At 36.0% G+C, this 12470-nt stretch overlaps 1 protein-coding gene across 1 annotated transcript; it reads left to right on the plus strand.

Annotated features, from left to right (window-relative positions):
- Positions 1-3289: 3289 nt before the first annotated feature.
- Positions 3290-11351, plus strand: LOC121326026 (dnaJ homolog subfamily A member 2). The gene is made up of 9 exons (XM_041269166.1): positions 3290-3465; positions 4604-4663; positions 5330-5553; positions 5762-5842; positions 6176-6309; positions 6444-6640; positions 9278-9422; positions 9545-9672; positions 10055-11351. The coding sequence occupies exons 1-9, from the start codon at positions 3388-3390 to the stop codon at positions 10241-10243; spliced, it is 1236 nt and encodes a 411-aa protein (XP_041125100.1). The 5' UTR covers positions 3290-3387; the 3' UTR covers positions 10244-11351.
- The last annotated feature ends 1119 nt before the right edge of the window (positions 11352-12470 follow it).

Here is a 12470-nt window from a genome sequence, read left to right on the forward strand (position 1 = left end):
ATTGCAGAGGGCATGGCTAGATCTAGTCTATGTGCTCTAAACATAATTGCCTAAAATCTTTAGATCCTGGTGGTTCACAAGTTCAATGCTCTATCGTTCCCTTATCGCTTCGTTCTCTGGTACATCTGGAGTGATGCTGATAAAAAGGTGTGCCTCCCTGCTTAACCTTCATGCTGCTTCCCATGTCTTGTGATAAGCTACTTGATTAAGAAGCACAACAGAGCAATAAATCCCACAGCCTGCCTTTTATCCACGTTTATGTTCAACCTCAGACTCCCTCATGTAAAGACATATTTCGTAATTCATTCTTCGAAGGTTTTTGCTTACAGGAACAAGTGTGATCATGACCTCCAACATACATGATAGAAAAAAAAAAACAACTATAAAAATGAAATCGCCCAATTGGGTTATGTTTTTTTGTTTAAATATTTTAGTTGGTTATTAGGACTATCCAGCAGAACATGAGATTGAAATTGCAGGTGCTATAAGAGGGATGTACCTTTTCTTCACAATTTTTATTCTTAGCAATATTATCACTGGTCACTGATTCAGTTGTGCTGAGCATTTTTTGACCTTAGAAATATGCAGATATTTCTAATGCAAGACCATTTAAACTTTTGGTTATCATGTCTTTTTTTCTAGAACACATGCCACCTAGTGACAACATATTGTAATTATTTTTTTTTTTAAATAGTGCTTGGCTTAGTTTAGTTTAGTATATGTTTTGATTATACTGGTCAGATGCAAGGCTCAAAACATATTTTAAGGAATAAGGTTTTAAGAAAATAGAGAGAATTCTAAAAACCACCCATAACTATTCATCAAGAATCCATGTGACTTGAATGCTTGCAAGATACAATTTCCTTGAGAAACTTATGTTAAAACAAAATACAGCATTTTCTCTACCTGCAAACAGAGCTCTGCAGAGATGCAAGAAAAACTTTTTTAATTTTTTTTTTTTTTTTAATTTACTCACTTAATCTAGCAAGGCCTAGACAAATTAGTCACCTACCACTTAATTAGTACCACATGTTTTCATATACTGCTATATTAAGTTATCAAATTAAGCAGCAACCCTATTAATCACTTGATGTCTTGTCTGTGTTTAGATTCTATTTTCATACAACAGCAACAATCATCAATTGTTATATCCAGGGGTCCATTAATGTGGTCATATTACAATATTTTAAAAATGTAACATGTGCTTAACATATTCTTCTCTAATTTATTCTTGGTTCAAGAATACTTGTGTAGGCTTATCATTTTGAATGTAGCCTATCGTTGTAATTTGAAAATATAGCTCTAGTTGTCTTATCCAACCTGTTCCCCATGCTCCTTCAGCTTCAGCATACTTAATAAGCTATTTCCACTGAAATAAATACAATTTAAAAACATCTGATTGACATACATTCATACACTTCTCTCAAATCCAGTCAGTTTTACAGAGGGGAGTATAGGTAGCCTATGCATTTAATATTCTGGGTGGGTGCCCAAAATCACCAGAATGCAGCAGATCATAATAATAAAGACGGTTGCATGTAAGAAATAATTGATTGCTGCTGTATGATTACTGAAACACGACAGATGTGTAGATGGAGCTGGGAACATAGAGCCTGGTTCATTAAAAAACATTGAAAACAAGCCACATATTCTCATTGCCCTAACCATTAGCACTAATTACTTTCACAAGTAATTGTTGAGTAATTTGACATTATAACTTTTTTTTTTTTAATTGGGTAGATGTCATTTGGCATTAAAAAGCATTTCTAAGGCTTATTATCCAGCAGAGCTTTGTTACGGCTCACACACCACAGCAATAATTATAACTCATCACCAAGCTTTACCTCTATATTACTCCTGCTAGTGTCTAACCTTAGGGTGCTTAAGCTGGCTATACTGGTTATAGAAAAAAACATCTAAATGAGTCCAGTTGCTTTAACCCTTCACAGGGGTTATAAATATCTATTTTCATGATTAAACCTGTAAATGTGTGTTCCAGTTTGGTCCTTTTGGTCACCAGCACACCAGCTGCAGGCTGTATAACCCATATCAAGAACAATGCAATATTTGTTCCGTATTTGTTGTATTGTTGATAATGCAGAGTCTGCAAACAATGCACGTTATTCACAATAATGCTGATATTATAGTTATGTCCCAGTGGTATTTTTACAAACTTTTAACTCTTGAGATACAGTTTAAATCTAACCAGGGGGCAAACATGTGAATTTGGCATGGATCCAGGTACAGAAAAGTACATTTCATGCACACTGTCCTATCTTTTTTTTCTGCCGGTATCTGACTACTATTTTTAATACCGTACTATTAGGGTCACTTTTTGAATTAGCATAGCCATAGGGTCATGGACCAAATGTATTGCTTATGTTTTGCTGTACAGGGTTTTTGACTTTGAATCCAGTGGGATCAGTACATGAAACATGAGTTTTCTATTTAATAAATAAGTGAACAGTTGTATAGTGGAGTTACAATGGTGCCGGGTGAGTTGAAAATCCCAATACAGCTCTAGCGGCTGCTTCTTACTTCTAGCTGGTGAGCAGAGTAGGCCTTTTAGAAAGAATATGCTTGCAACAACACAAGGCCACCATGTAAGGAGCTACTGGTACTGGCTGTACCAAAGCTCTTAAACTTTAATCTTTAACTATTTCCCCGACCCAGCCTCACCACTCAAAGATATTCTGTACAACTTTTTTGAAAAAATGTATTTGTTTTTAATACATTTCAAAGGCAGACAGGCTCACATGGTTTCTCCATGGTGCCTGCAAGATTGTTTCTTATATTAGTTTACTGAACAAATCAAAAGTTGATAACAATATCAGGCCACCATTAATACAAGACATATTTAAAGAAAGATAAGATAAATGAATATAGTACCAGTCTGAAAGCAAAGTAAATAAAAACATAACAAATTATATCAATTTAAAAAAAAAAAAAAAAAACGTTTTTTAAAAATTCCCTTACAAAACGATATGCTGAAAGTTTACCTGGGCTAAATTAGTATACTAATAGTTTATTAAAAGTATACTATTTTGGCCCAAGTATACTTTCAGTATACTACTGTTCTGTAAAGTATATTATTATATTACAAATCTTATTATATATTTCCATAGTTGTTAGGTACGTTTTAAACTATATATAAGATTTAAGGTTTGTTTTTTTGTTTTTTTTTAAAGCATTTAGAAGCAGTGCGTGAGAATTTTGATTTGTGAATGTGCTATTAAGCCCGCATTCTTTCTCTACACCTATCCGCTTCACCCATACCATGTGACGCATGCCGGTAGGTGAAAGTTGACGCGCTGCGTATGACGTTATCGGCAAATTCGTCTTTTTCTCCTCCGCTTCGTCTCAGAAGGTCCTTCTTTCAGCTCCATCATGGCGAACGTTGCCGATACTAAACTATACGACATCCTCGGTGTATCCCCCACAGCCACCGAAAACGAGCTCAAAAAGGTATTTGGGAATTGGAAGTTGTGTCTGTTTTGGGAGTGGCGTAATTTGGGATCAGGAAGCGGGGATGTAATAAAGTGAGGCCTAGCATAATGACAGTATTACAATGGACGCCGGGGCCCAACTGGACAAAAACAAACCGGGGTCGTGTTGCCTCTGTTGTATTATTAAATACATGATACCATTCACCCACCTCAAACGATTATTTGAGTGATAAAAATGGCTTATCCAGAAAATGTTAGAAGTGGGAAGTGCCATTTATTTTATGTAACAAGGAAAGAGCGCGTAAAAATAACAATTTGGTCCGGGGTTTGCTTGGTGTTTAGGTTTAGTTTACCGAGTAATCGGGGATAAAAAATAACGCTTGATCCAGTTCAGAAGATGTAAACAAGCTTTGACTCGCTATTTCGGCGATTACCGGTATCCTAAACAAAACAAGTCGCTGAAAACGCATTTGCTATGCTGAAACAGTCCGTTGTTTAGACCTGGTCCATTTGGATATTTTAACTCGAGACAAGTCACTAAATTCGTTTATTATTTTCCTGTGCTAGTTTATAATTTTTTAAAATAAAAAAAATCGCATCACCACAGACATGTTTTTGTTTGTGGGCCGTGGACACTGCCGTTTCCCAACAACGATCAGGGAAAGTGTGCATTGAAAATGAGACAAAGTGAACGACGACATTTGGAAGACAGCCATTTTTATATACGTTTCTATTTTCTTAGTGACGCGTTGTTTTATTTTAATATTGTATTGTTTACTCTTAAATGAGGGGCGTTTGAATTTCCAATTACCTTGTGCCGTAATTGGAAAGATGGAGTTTTTTTTTTCTTTTAATAGGTTGAAATGTTAATTCGACTTGTCATATGATAATCTGGAGCAAGTGTCACTTATTAGTTGGAATAATTAAACAAGTCGTATGGGGGTGGGGAAAACGTTCTAAAACGAACTGAATATAAAATTACTAACTTTCTGCAGAATAATATTTTTTGTATCTGGCAAAACCATATCAAATGGTTAAACTGTTTCCTGATAGGAGTTCTGACATTTTGGGTTTGGGTGGGGGAATAATAATGTCTCCTTAGCCTTAATTATATATTTTTTTTTGTATTTATTTTTTATTTATTTATTTATTTATAGGCATACCGGAAATTGGCTAAAGAATATCATCCTGATAAGAATCCAAATGCAGGTGATAAGGTAAGCAGATTGAAACCGAATTAAGTTTAAAACCCTATGGAATTAACTAATCTTGCTTTGTAAAGTGGAATGAAACCAGCAGACTCACATTAACATATTTAATTACGTACTGCTTTGTAGTTTTCCATAGACTTAAACTGACTAATTGAAAAATTTGACATAGCATAAAATACTTTCTGCTGTTATGGCTTCTGGTAGACTTTTGCTATATAATTTTGCAGTTTCTTTACGTAAGTAAAATATCTAAATTGTTTTAATCCAGAAATTATAGGTGATGGGAGAACTTTTGGCCATAGTTCTCTGTGTATGTATATATAATATCTTGAATCCTGCACAGCAAAGCTTTCCAAAAAGTACCGACCAGAAGGCACTTTATATATTCGTGTCTCTACTGAGTTAAAATTAGCCGCAATGACATAAACCATGTATACTTTGCTCAATGGGGTTGAGGTTAGTCGCACATTCAAATCTCTTCTTTTAAACTTGACTGCTAATAATTATATTCATCGGATTCCAATCATTTTATTAGCGGTCAAATCTAAAAGAGGTTTGAGTGCATCATTGAGCAAAGTATACATGGTTTATATGTCATAACTGTTATTTCTTTAAAGCTGCAGAGACGTAAACATTCTCTCCTTTTTTTTTTTTCCCCCCTCCCATCAATAGTTTAAAGAAATAAGCTTTGCATATGAAGTACTTTCCAACCAAGAGAAACGAGAATTGTATGACCGCTGTGGGGAGCAGGGATTGCGGGAAGGTGGTGGAGGAGGGGCTGGAATGGACGATATATTCTCCCACATATTTGGTGGGGGCCTGTTTGGGTTCATGGGCGGCCAGAGCAGGAACCGCAATGGAAGACGAAGGGGTGAAGATATGGTTCACCCACTCAAGTAAGTATGCTGATGTTTGTACTTTTTACATCGCAGAAAGAGAACCAGTGAACAGAATACAGTACACCTTGTTTTAAGGATAGCTTGCAGCTGTGATATGTTATAACTTACCTAAATATAAATGCTGTAATAAAGGACTTTCATATATTTCAAGTTGTGTTTTGCAAAGGTTTAGGTTGAGTAATTGAATATATCTTGCCTTTAACAGGGTATCATTGGAAGACCTGTATAATGGAAAGGCAACTAAACTACAACTAAGCAAGAGTGTTCTCTGTGCTTCCTGTAATGGGTAAGGAGCAACTTTCAGACAGTTTAGTAGGACATTCTTCTGTTTTTGCCTAATTTGGTGCACATTTTCTGGAAATGTCATGTGTTGGTGCTTGATTACTCTAGCTGGGCCTTAGAAAACAAAACCCAGTAGTCAAGATTCATTGCTGCACCTATAATGAGGACACAGTAGATCCCGATAGATAATCACAAGTACTAAAGCAAGAATTGATAGTTGTCGTGCATCTTGTATAAAGCCCAAGCATACAGTCTAAGTTCAATTCGAATGTAGGTGAAACAGTATGGTTCTTTTGGTTGCAGCTGATTTATTTTAATTTTATTTTTATAAATCTAGCCAGGGTGGCAAATCGGGAGCTGTCCAGAAATGTGCAGCTTGCAGAGGACGTGGTATGCGTATCATGATCAGACAGTTGGCCCCGGGAATGGTTCAACAGATGCAGTCTGTGTGTTCTGACTGTAATGGTGAAGGTAAGGCTACGCCTGTCTAATTAGGCAAGACATTCTAAATCTCTTGTTTGAAAGTCAGTGAGCTGGTAACCTGCTATAGTGTCAAACTTTATTTAGTTACATTCAGAATAAACTGAAGATGTGACTTTTTGCAGGTGAAGTTATCAGTGAAAAGGATCGCTGTAAAAAATGCGAGGGTAAGAAAGTGATCAAAGAAGTAAAAATTCTGGAGGTTCATGTAGACAAAGGCATGAAACATGGACAAAAGATTACTTTTGCTGGAGAAGCAGACCAAGCTCCTGGTGTGGAACCAGGGGACATTGTCCTTGTACTGCAAGGAAAAGAGCATGAGGTAAGCTTGCCTCATACTTTTTTATATATGCTCCTGAGTTGGCAACAATGTCACTTGCAGACCCCATCTGTTCTTTTTAATATTCTTTAAATAACTTCATAAACCTGTATTTCTTTATTTGGCATTTTCCCTAAGGATGTCCTTGTACCTGCTACTTTTATAATACTGAGTTATTTGAATGTCAAGTATCTGCTTATATTCTGCCCGACATGGAGGGTCAGTTGCATCGTACCAGTGATTAGTCCACATCATGTGGACTGAAATGCGCACTAGAAAATCCTGCATAATTCTGCTAACTTAATCCTAATGTCATGTCTTTTTTGTGCATATTTCAATATTGTACCTGCATTTAAGCTGCTGACACTGCAGCATAAGCATGGAAAAGTTTAATTGCTTGATAGTGGATCATTAATTTTTATAGTGAAAGCATGTTGACTGATTTATATTGTGTTAAACTGAAAATGGTATTAAAGGTACATGATTTAAAGTTTGTGAACCTCTTGGGATGTTCACATTTCAAACCTAAAATGTTCTTAGATCTTAATCTAAGTCCTAATAAGATAGATAACCTGATTAAACAAATGATTCAAAATTCATGTGTGAAAATGTATGTAAGCCTTTAGATTCAGTAACTGGTGGCAACCTCTTCAGCAGCAGTGACTTCAACTAAGTGTTTCCTGTACTTTGACTAGCCTGTTCTAAAATGCGGAATTTCTTCTGCAGCCGTTCTTTTGTAGATCTGCTTGTATGTTTAGGATCATTGTCTTGCTGCATGACCCACTTTCGGTTCAGCTTCAGCTCACGGACGGATGGCCTGACATTCTCCTCTAGAATCTTCTGATACAATGCAGAATACACGGTTGTGTCAATGAATGCAAGCTGTCCAGGTCCTGAAGAAGCAAAGCAGCCCCAAACCATCACACTCCCACCACCATGCCAGACTGTTGGGACGAGGTTCTTCTGTTCCAACGCAGTGTTTGATTTTCGCCAAACATAATGTTTCTTATTGAGGCCAAAAAGTTCTACCTTTTACTCGTCTTTCATAAAACATTGTTCCAGAAGTCTTGTGGATCATCTATGCTCTTTGGCGAACTTCAGACGGACAGCAATGTTCTTTTTAGAGAGCAGTGGTTTCCTCCTGGCTATCCTTCCACGAACACCATTCTTGTTCAGTCTTTTTCTGATAGTTGAGTCATGAACACTCACATTAGTCAAGGTGAGAGTGGCCTGCAGATACTTGGATGTTACTCTGGGGTTCTTTGACTTCCTTGATGATTTTCTGGTTTGTTCTTAGAGATTTTGGTAGGGCTACCACTCCTTAGTAGAGTGATTGTGGTCTTGAACTTTCTCCATTTGTAGACTATTTGTCTGTCTGACAGTGGATTGGTGCAGCCCCAAATCCTTAAAATGGTTTTTGTAACCTTTTCTAGACTGAGCATCAATAACTGTTTCTGAGGTCCTCAGATTACTTTTGATCATGGCATGACTTGTTTCCACACACCTGTATGGTGAAGACCAAACTCAGTTTCTGATCTTTATATAGGATGGGTCCTTCCAAACTGGCCCCTGAAGATCTTACTAATTTAAACACCTGATTCTAATTATCCTCTTAATTGAGCTGATAAAACCAGGGGTTCACTTTTTCATATACCCTGAATCTTAATTGCTTATTGTTTGTCTAATTCATACATCATTTTGTTTCAAAAGACATGGAATTGGTTAATATAAACCCTATTGGATATTTAAGAAAAGTCTGGTTTTGATTCAAGAAGGCTATCATGGTAAAACTATGGAATTTCCATAATTATCATTGGGGTACACAAACTTTCTCAGCACTGTGTGTGTGTGTGTGGCGTGTGTGTGTGTGTGTATATATATATATATATATATATATATATATATATATATATATATATATATATATATATATAAAAAAATGATATAGAGAGAGGGAGACTTTATTCTCAAGGCTCTGACTGACGGACATAAATGTACAGAATAGTGTTCATTTTAGAGGAAAAATGCAGCTGTTTCTGCAAAACATTAAGCAGTAAATGGACAAGCAGGCATACTAAGTCTTAACCTTCACTGTAATAAGTTAATCCACTTCAATAGGACCGTCATGAGTCTGATTTGCTACTGTGCAATCTGGATCTTGTTTAATAAATGATCTACCTGTGATTAACTTCCTGGTACACTGCAATCATCTGGATTAGGTGTACTAAGTTTAGTCCAATCAGACTAAACCTGCTTAATCCACTAGTTAGACTCATTAAAGTTGGCTAAATTTGGTATGCTGCAACTGACCTGCTGTTTTCTATTTCTCTGCAAAGACATGAGCAACAGTCCTTGCAGTAAGTGTTCAAATTAGTGACTTTTTAAGATTCTGCGTGCAGCACCTTAGAAGGCAGCCTATCGCACCATTTAATCATTTTGCCTATTTTAAGCTCTGTAGCTCTGTCAGTGGTGGGGTATGTTACTTATTATGTTTTGACAAAGCTGTTTTCAATATGTATTCAAACATACTTGAATACGCTTAAATTGCACACCTTCTAGGCCTGTACTGAGCTGTAAGCCTCCCTGGTTGGTGTACACTATTTTTTTTTTTTTTTTTTTTTTTTTTTTTTTTTTTTTTAGATATTTAGGCGAGAGAGCAATGACTTGCATATGACTCACAAGATTGGCCTTGTTGAAGCACTTTGTGGATTCCAGTTTACGTTGAAGCACCTGGATGGACGACAGATTGTGGTCAAATACCCCCCTGGAAAAGTTATTGAGCCAGGTACAAACTAACTTGAATGATCTTTAAAACATTCTATTTCTTTCATTTATTTGGGTTATACTTGGCATTTGGTTTTTAACAAGTGTATTTTTATTTAACTGTGTTTCTTTCCTGACATGTAGGTTCTCTGCGGGTGGTGCGAGGTGAAGGCATGCCACAGTATCGCAACCCATTTGAAAAAGGAGACCTGTATATTAAATTTGAGGTAGAGTTCCCAGGGAACAATTGGATAAGCCCAGAAAAGTTAATGGTAAGACTGTCAACCTTAATCTAATCTCTGGTAATTCAAACATGGTTGTCTTTCTGCAGTAGAGTTGTGTGTCTTGAGATTACTTTTTTTTTTTTTTCACAATCTTTTGCTGTAAAGTTACTGAAGGCTTGATTGGTTTACCCAAGTCTTGTTCATATTTGTCATGGCAACTTTATAGTGCAGAGCAGGTATGGCAGGTCAGTCTAGGGAGGGGGGGGGGGGGGGGGGGGGGGGGGTAATTTTATTTTTCCTCATTCCTGGAATGAGGAAGAAATATCAGTTAAGCTGATGGCATTTTGATTTAGTATTTACACTAAGTTTTTTAAATAAGATGAATAAACATGATGGTCTTGAAGGAATTCTATTGACTTTTTTTTAATAGGAACTTGAGGATTTTCTCCCGTCTAGAGCAGAGGCTCCAACTATATGTGGAGATTCAGAAGAGGTAGACCTTCAGGATTATGATACAAGTCATGGTTCATCTGGTGGGCAGAGACGTGAAGCTTACAATGATAGCTCTGATGATGAAAGTGGTCACCACGGCCCTGGCGTACAGTGTGCACACCAGTAAACACTTGAGAGAAAAAAGGGTTTGTTTTCAGATTTCTAAACCCTTCCAGATCTCATGAACAACCCAGATTGTATCTAATGGACATTTTATTTTTGCTCTGTGTAACTTACAATTTGTTATAGTATTTACAGAGTTAATATAAACTAACCGTAAATGCAGAAGTTTTGCCTTGAACTCAGAACTTTTGTCACAAGAGCTTGGGGTAGGGGAGAGAAATCCTAAAGGACATTTACCATCACATTTTTAGGTTTCTGTGTTTATCTTTCTCTTTTTTTTTTTTAAACTAGTTGTGTAGATTTTGTATTTTCTATTTTAAAATAATAAAATCTCGTCTACAACTTCTGGTGACTGCAGTCACACAAGCTGCTATTATAAAATAGGATATACAGTTTGACAGTGTGTAAACTCTAAACCCAGGTGTATATGAGAACGCTTTTGTTTTTCTGCACTAAATAATAATAAAAAAAAGTGAGTGAAGCAAAGAATTTACTTTTGTGTAAAGTTTTTGGAATTGTTAAATATAATTTAAACGTATTGGGCTATACAGCATTTCATATTCCGCCTGCATTTTTAATTTGGAACCTGTTATGAGGTCTGCCTGTAGTTGCTGCATTTCCTAGCCTTTTAAATAGTAATTCTGAATATTCAAACATGTTAAATATGTAACTTGTTCCCTGTAAAAGTCAAAGTATTCTCTTGTCTGTAAAGATTCTTACCCTTTCTCTTTCTAAATGTGCTTAGGTGTGTTTTTTTTTTCATTATTCTTGCAAGTAGCAGTAAATATACATCTATCACCATATAAGATTTTGAGAACTTTAGATGTTAAATGTCTGAGCGTTTCCCTCCCTTCCAAGCAGATCCCTTGTGGCAGAGTTATCAAAGTTTTACAAAAACTGGACAAATCCTGGTGTTAATGAATATGTTAACCCAAAAAAATACATTTTGAAAGAAAACAAACAAAAAACCTGCAGACTGTATTTTGCATTTATCCAGATGTAGAAGCCTGTTCCGTAGAACAAGATATTGTATCTGATCAAAATTCTTGCTGTTGATGCAGATGTTTGTTCATGTTTACTTGTTCTACAATAAAACAAATCTGTGACATTGAGGGTCTGTTTACCCAGGTCTGTAACAGAGATGCAAATTTTTTATCTCGTTTTACAGAAATTCCAGTGCTCACTACCTTTGTTATTTGAAAAACAGGTTTTCCTTAGCATGTATATGCTGTATTGTAAGATCCCCATGAGCTGAGATTAAAGCAATAGCTGATTATTCATCTCTTATAGAATATTACAGAAGCATTTCATATTTAGTGATATGGAAATTTAAATGCATATGAAGAATAGCTGTGACATGCCTGTTACTTTGTGGTTACCAGATGATAAAGCCTACATGGTTTGAGTTATCAGCGTTATACTTTGATTACAATGCTCAGTGAAGTTTAATCGTTAAAGAAAAAAAACCCTTTTGTGACAGTAGTTTTATGAAGCAGCAGCCACCATGCTATCAGGGCCATTAGAGAGACTAGAGTATTTGCTCCTTATTTGCATGGGTATATAAAGCATGCTAATTTTTCCTGGTGACTGCCAAACAAGTTTGGTGTCAGTACACAGCTTGATTATTCTCCGTTAAATTACAGTGTAAAAATGTTCTATTGCCATGTTGTTGTAAACTTTCTATATAAATGAATAGACAATATGCTTTGAAACACTGTCATGATTGATGCATCACTATTATATGGTTGTATGTCTAGTTCAATTAAAGCAGTCATACCACTGATGCAACTTTTCACATAACCTTAGTATGCCCCACAAATGTTTTGTCTACATGTGTAATCTTGAGAATGCCTCATTGATGTTACAGAAGTTCTCATCCAAAAAACATGTGTTAAGTATACTTTATTTTCACAAATACCAAAAGAAAAGCAAAAATGCATTCATATTACTATTATCAAAACTAAGATAGAAGATGCAATTAAATTAGACTATCTTAAAATATAAAGAAAGTGCAAAAACAAACAATTTGAGTGTTTCCTCCTCAGTTATTCATACAACCCCCACCCACATAGCAAGTGCATTTAAAGCTGTCCAGGTCATGCAGAGTAAAAATTAACTAGTCAATAAATACTACAAATGTCACGGGCATCAGAAGCTACCATCCCATTGAGCTTGTGTTTCCCGTTTTTAAAAATGATAATTGAGCTTGTCCCACTATGAAGTCTGCTAGT

The sequence above is a fragment of the Polyodon spathula genome, chromosome 13 (assembly GCF_017654505.1).
Source record: "Polyodon spathula isolate WHYD16114869_AA chromosome 13, ASM1765450v1, whole genome shotgun sequence".
NCBI classification, from domain to species: domain Eukaryota; kingdom Metazoa; phylum Chordata; class Actinopteri; order Acipenseriformes; family Polyodontidae; genus Polyodon; species Polyodon spathula.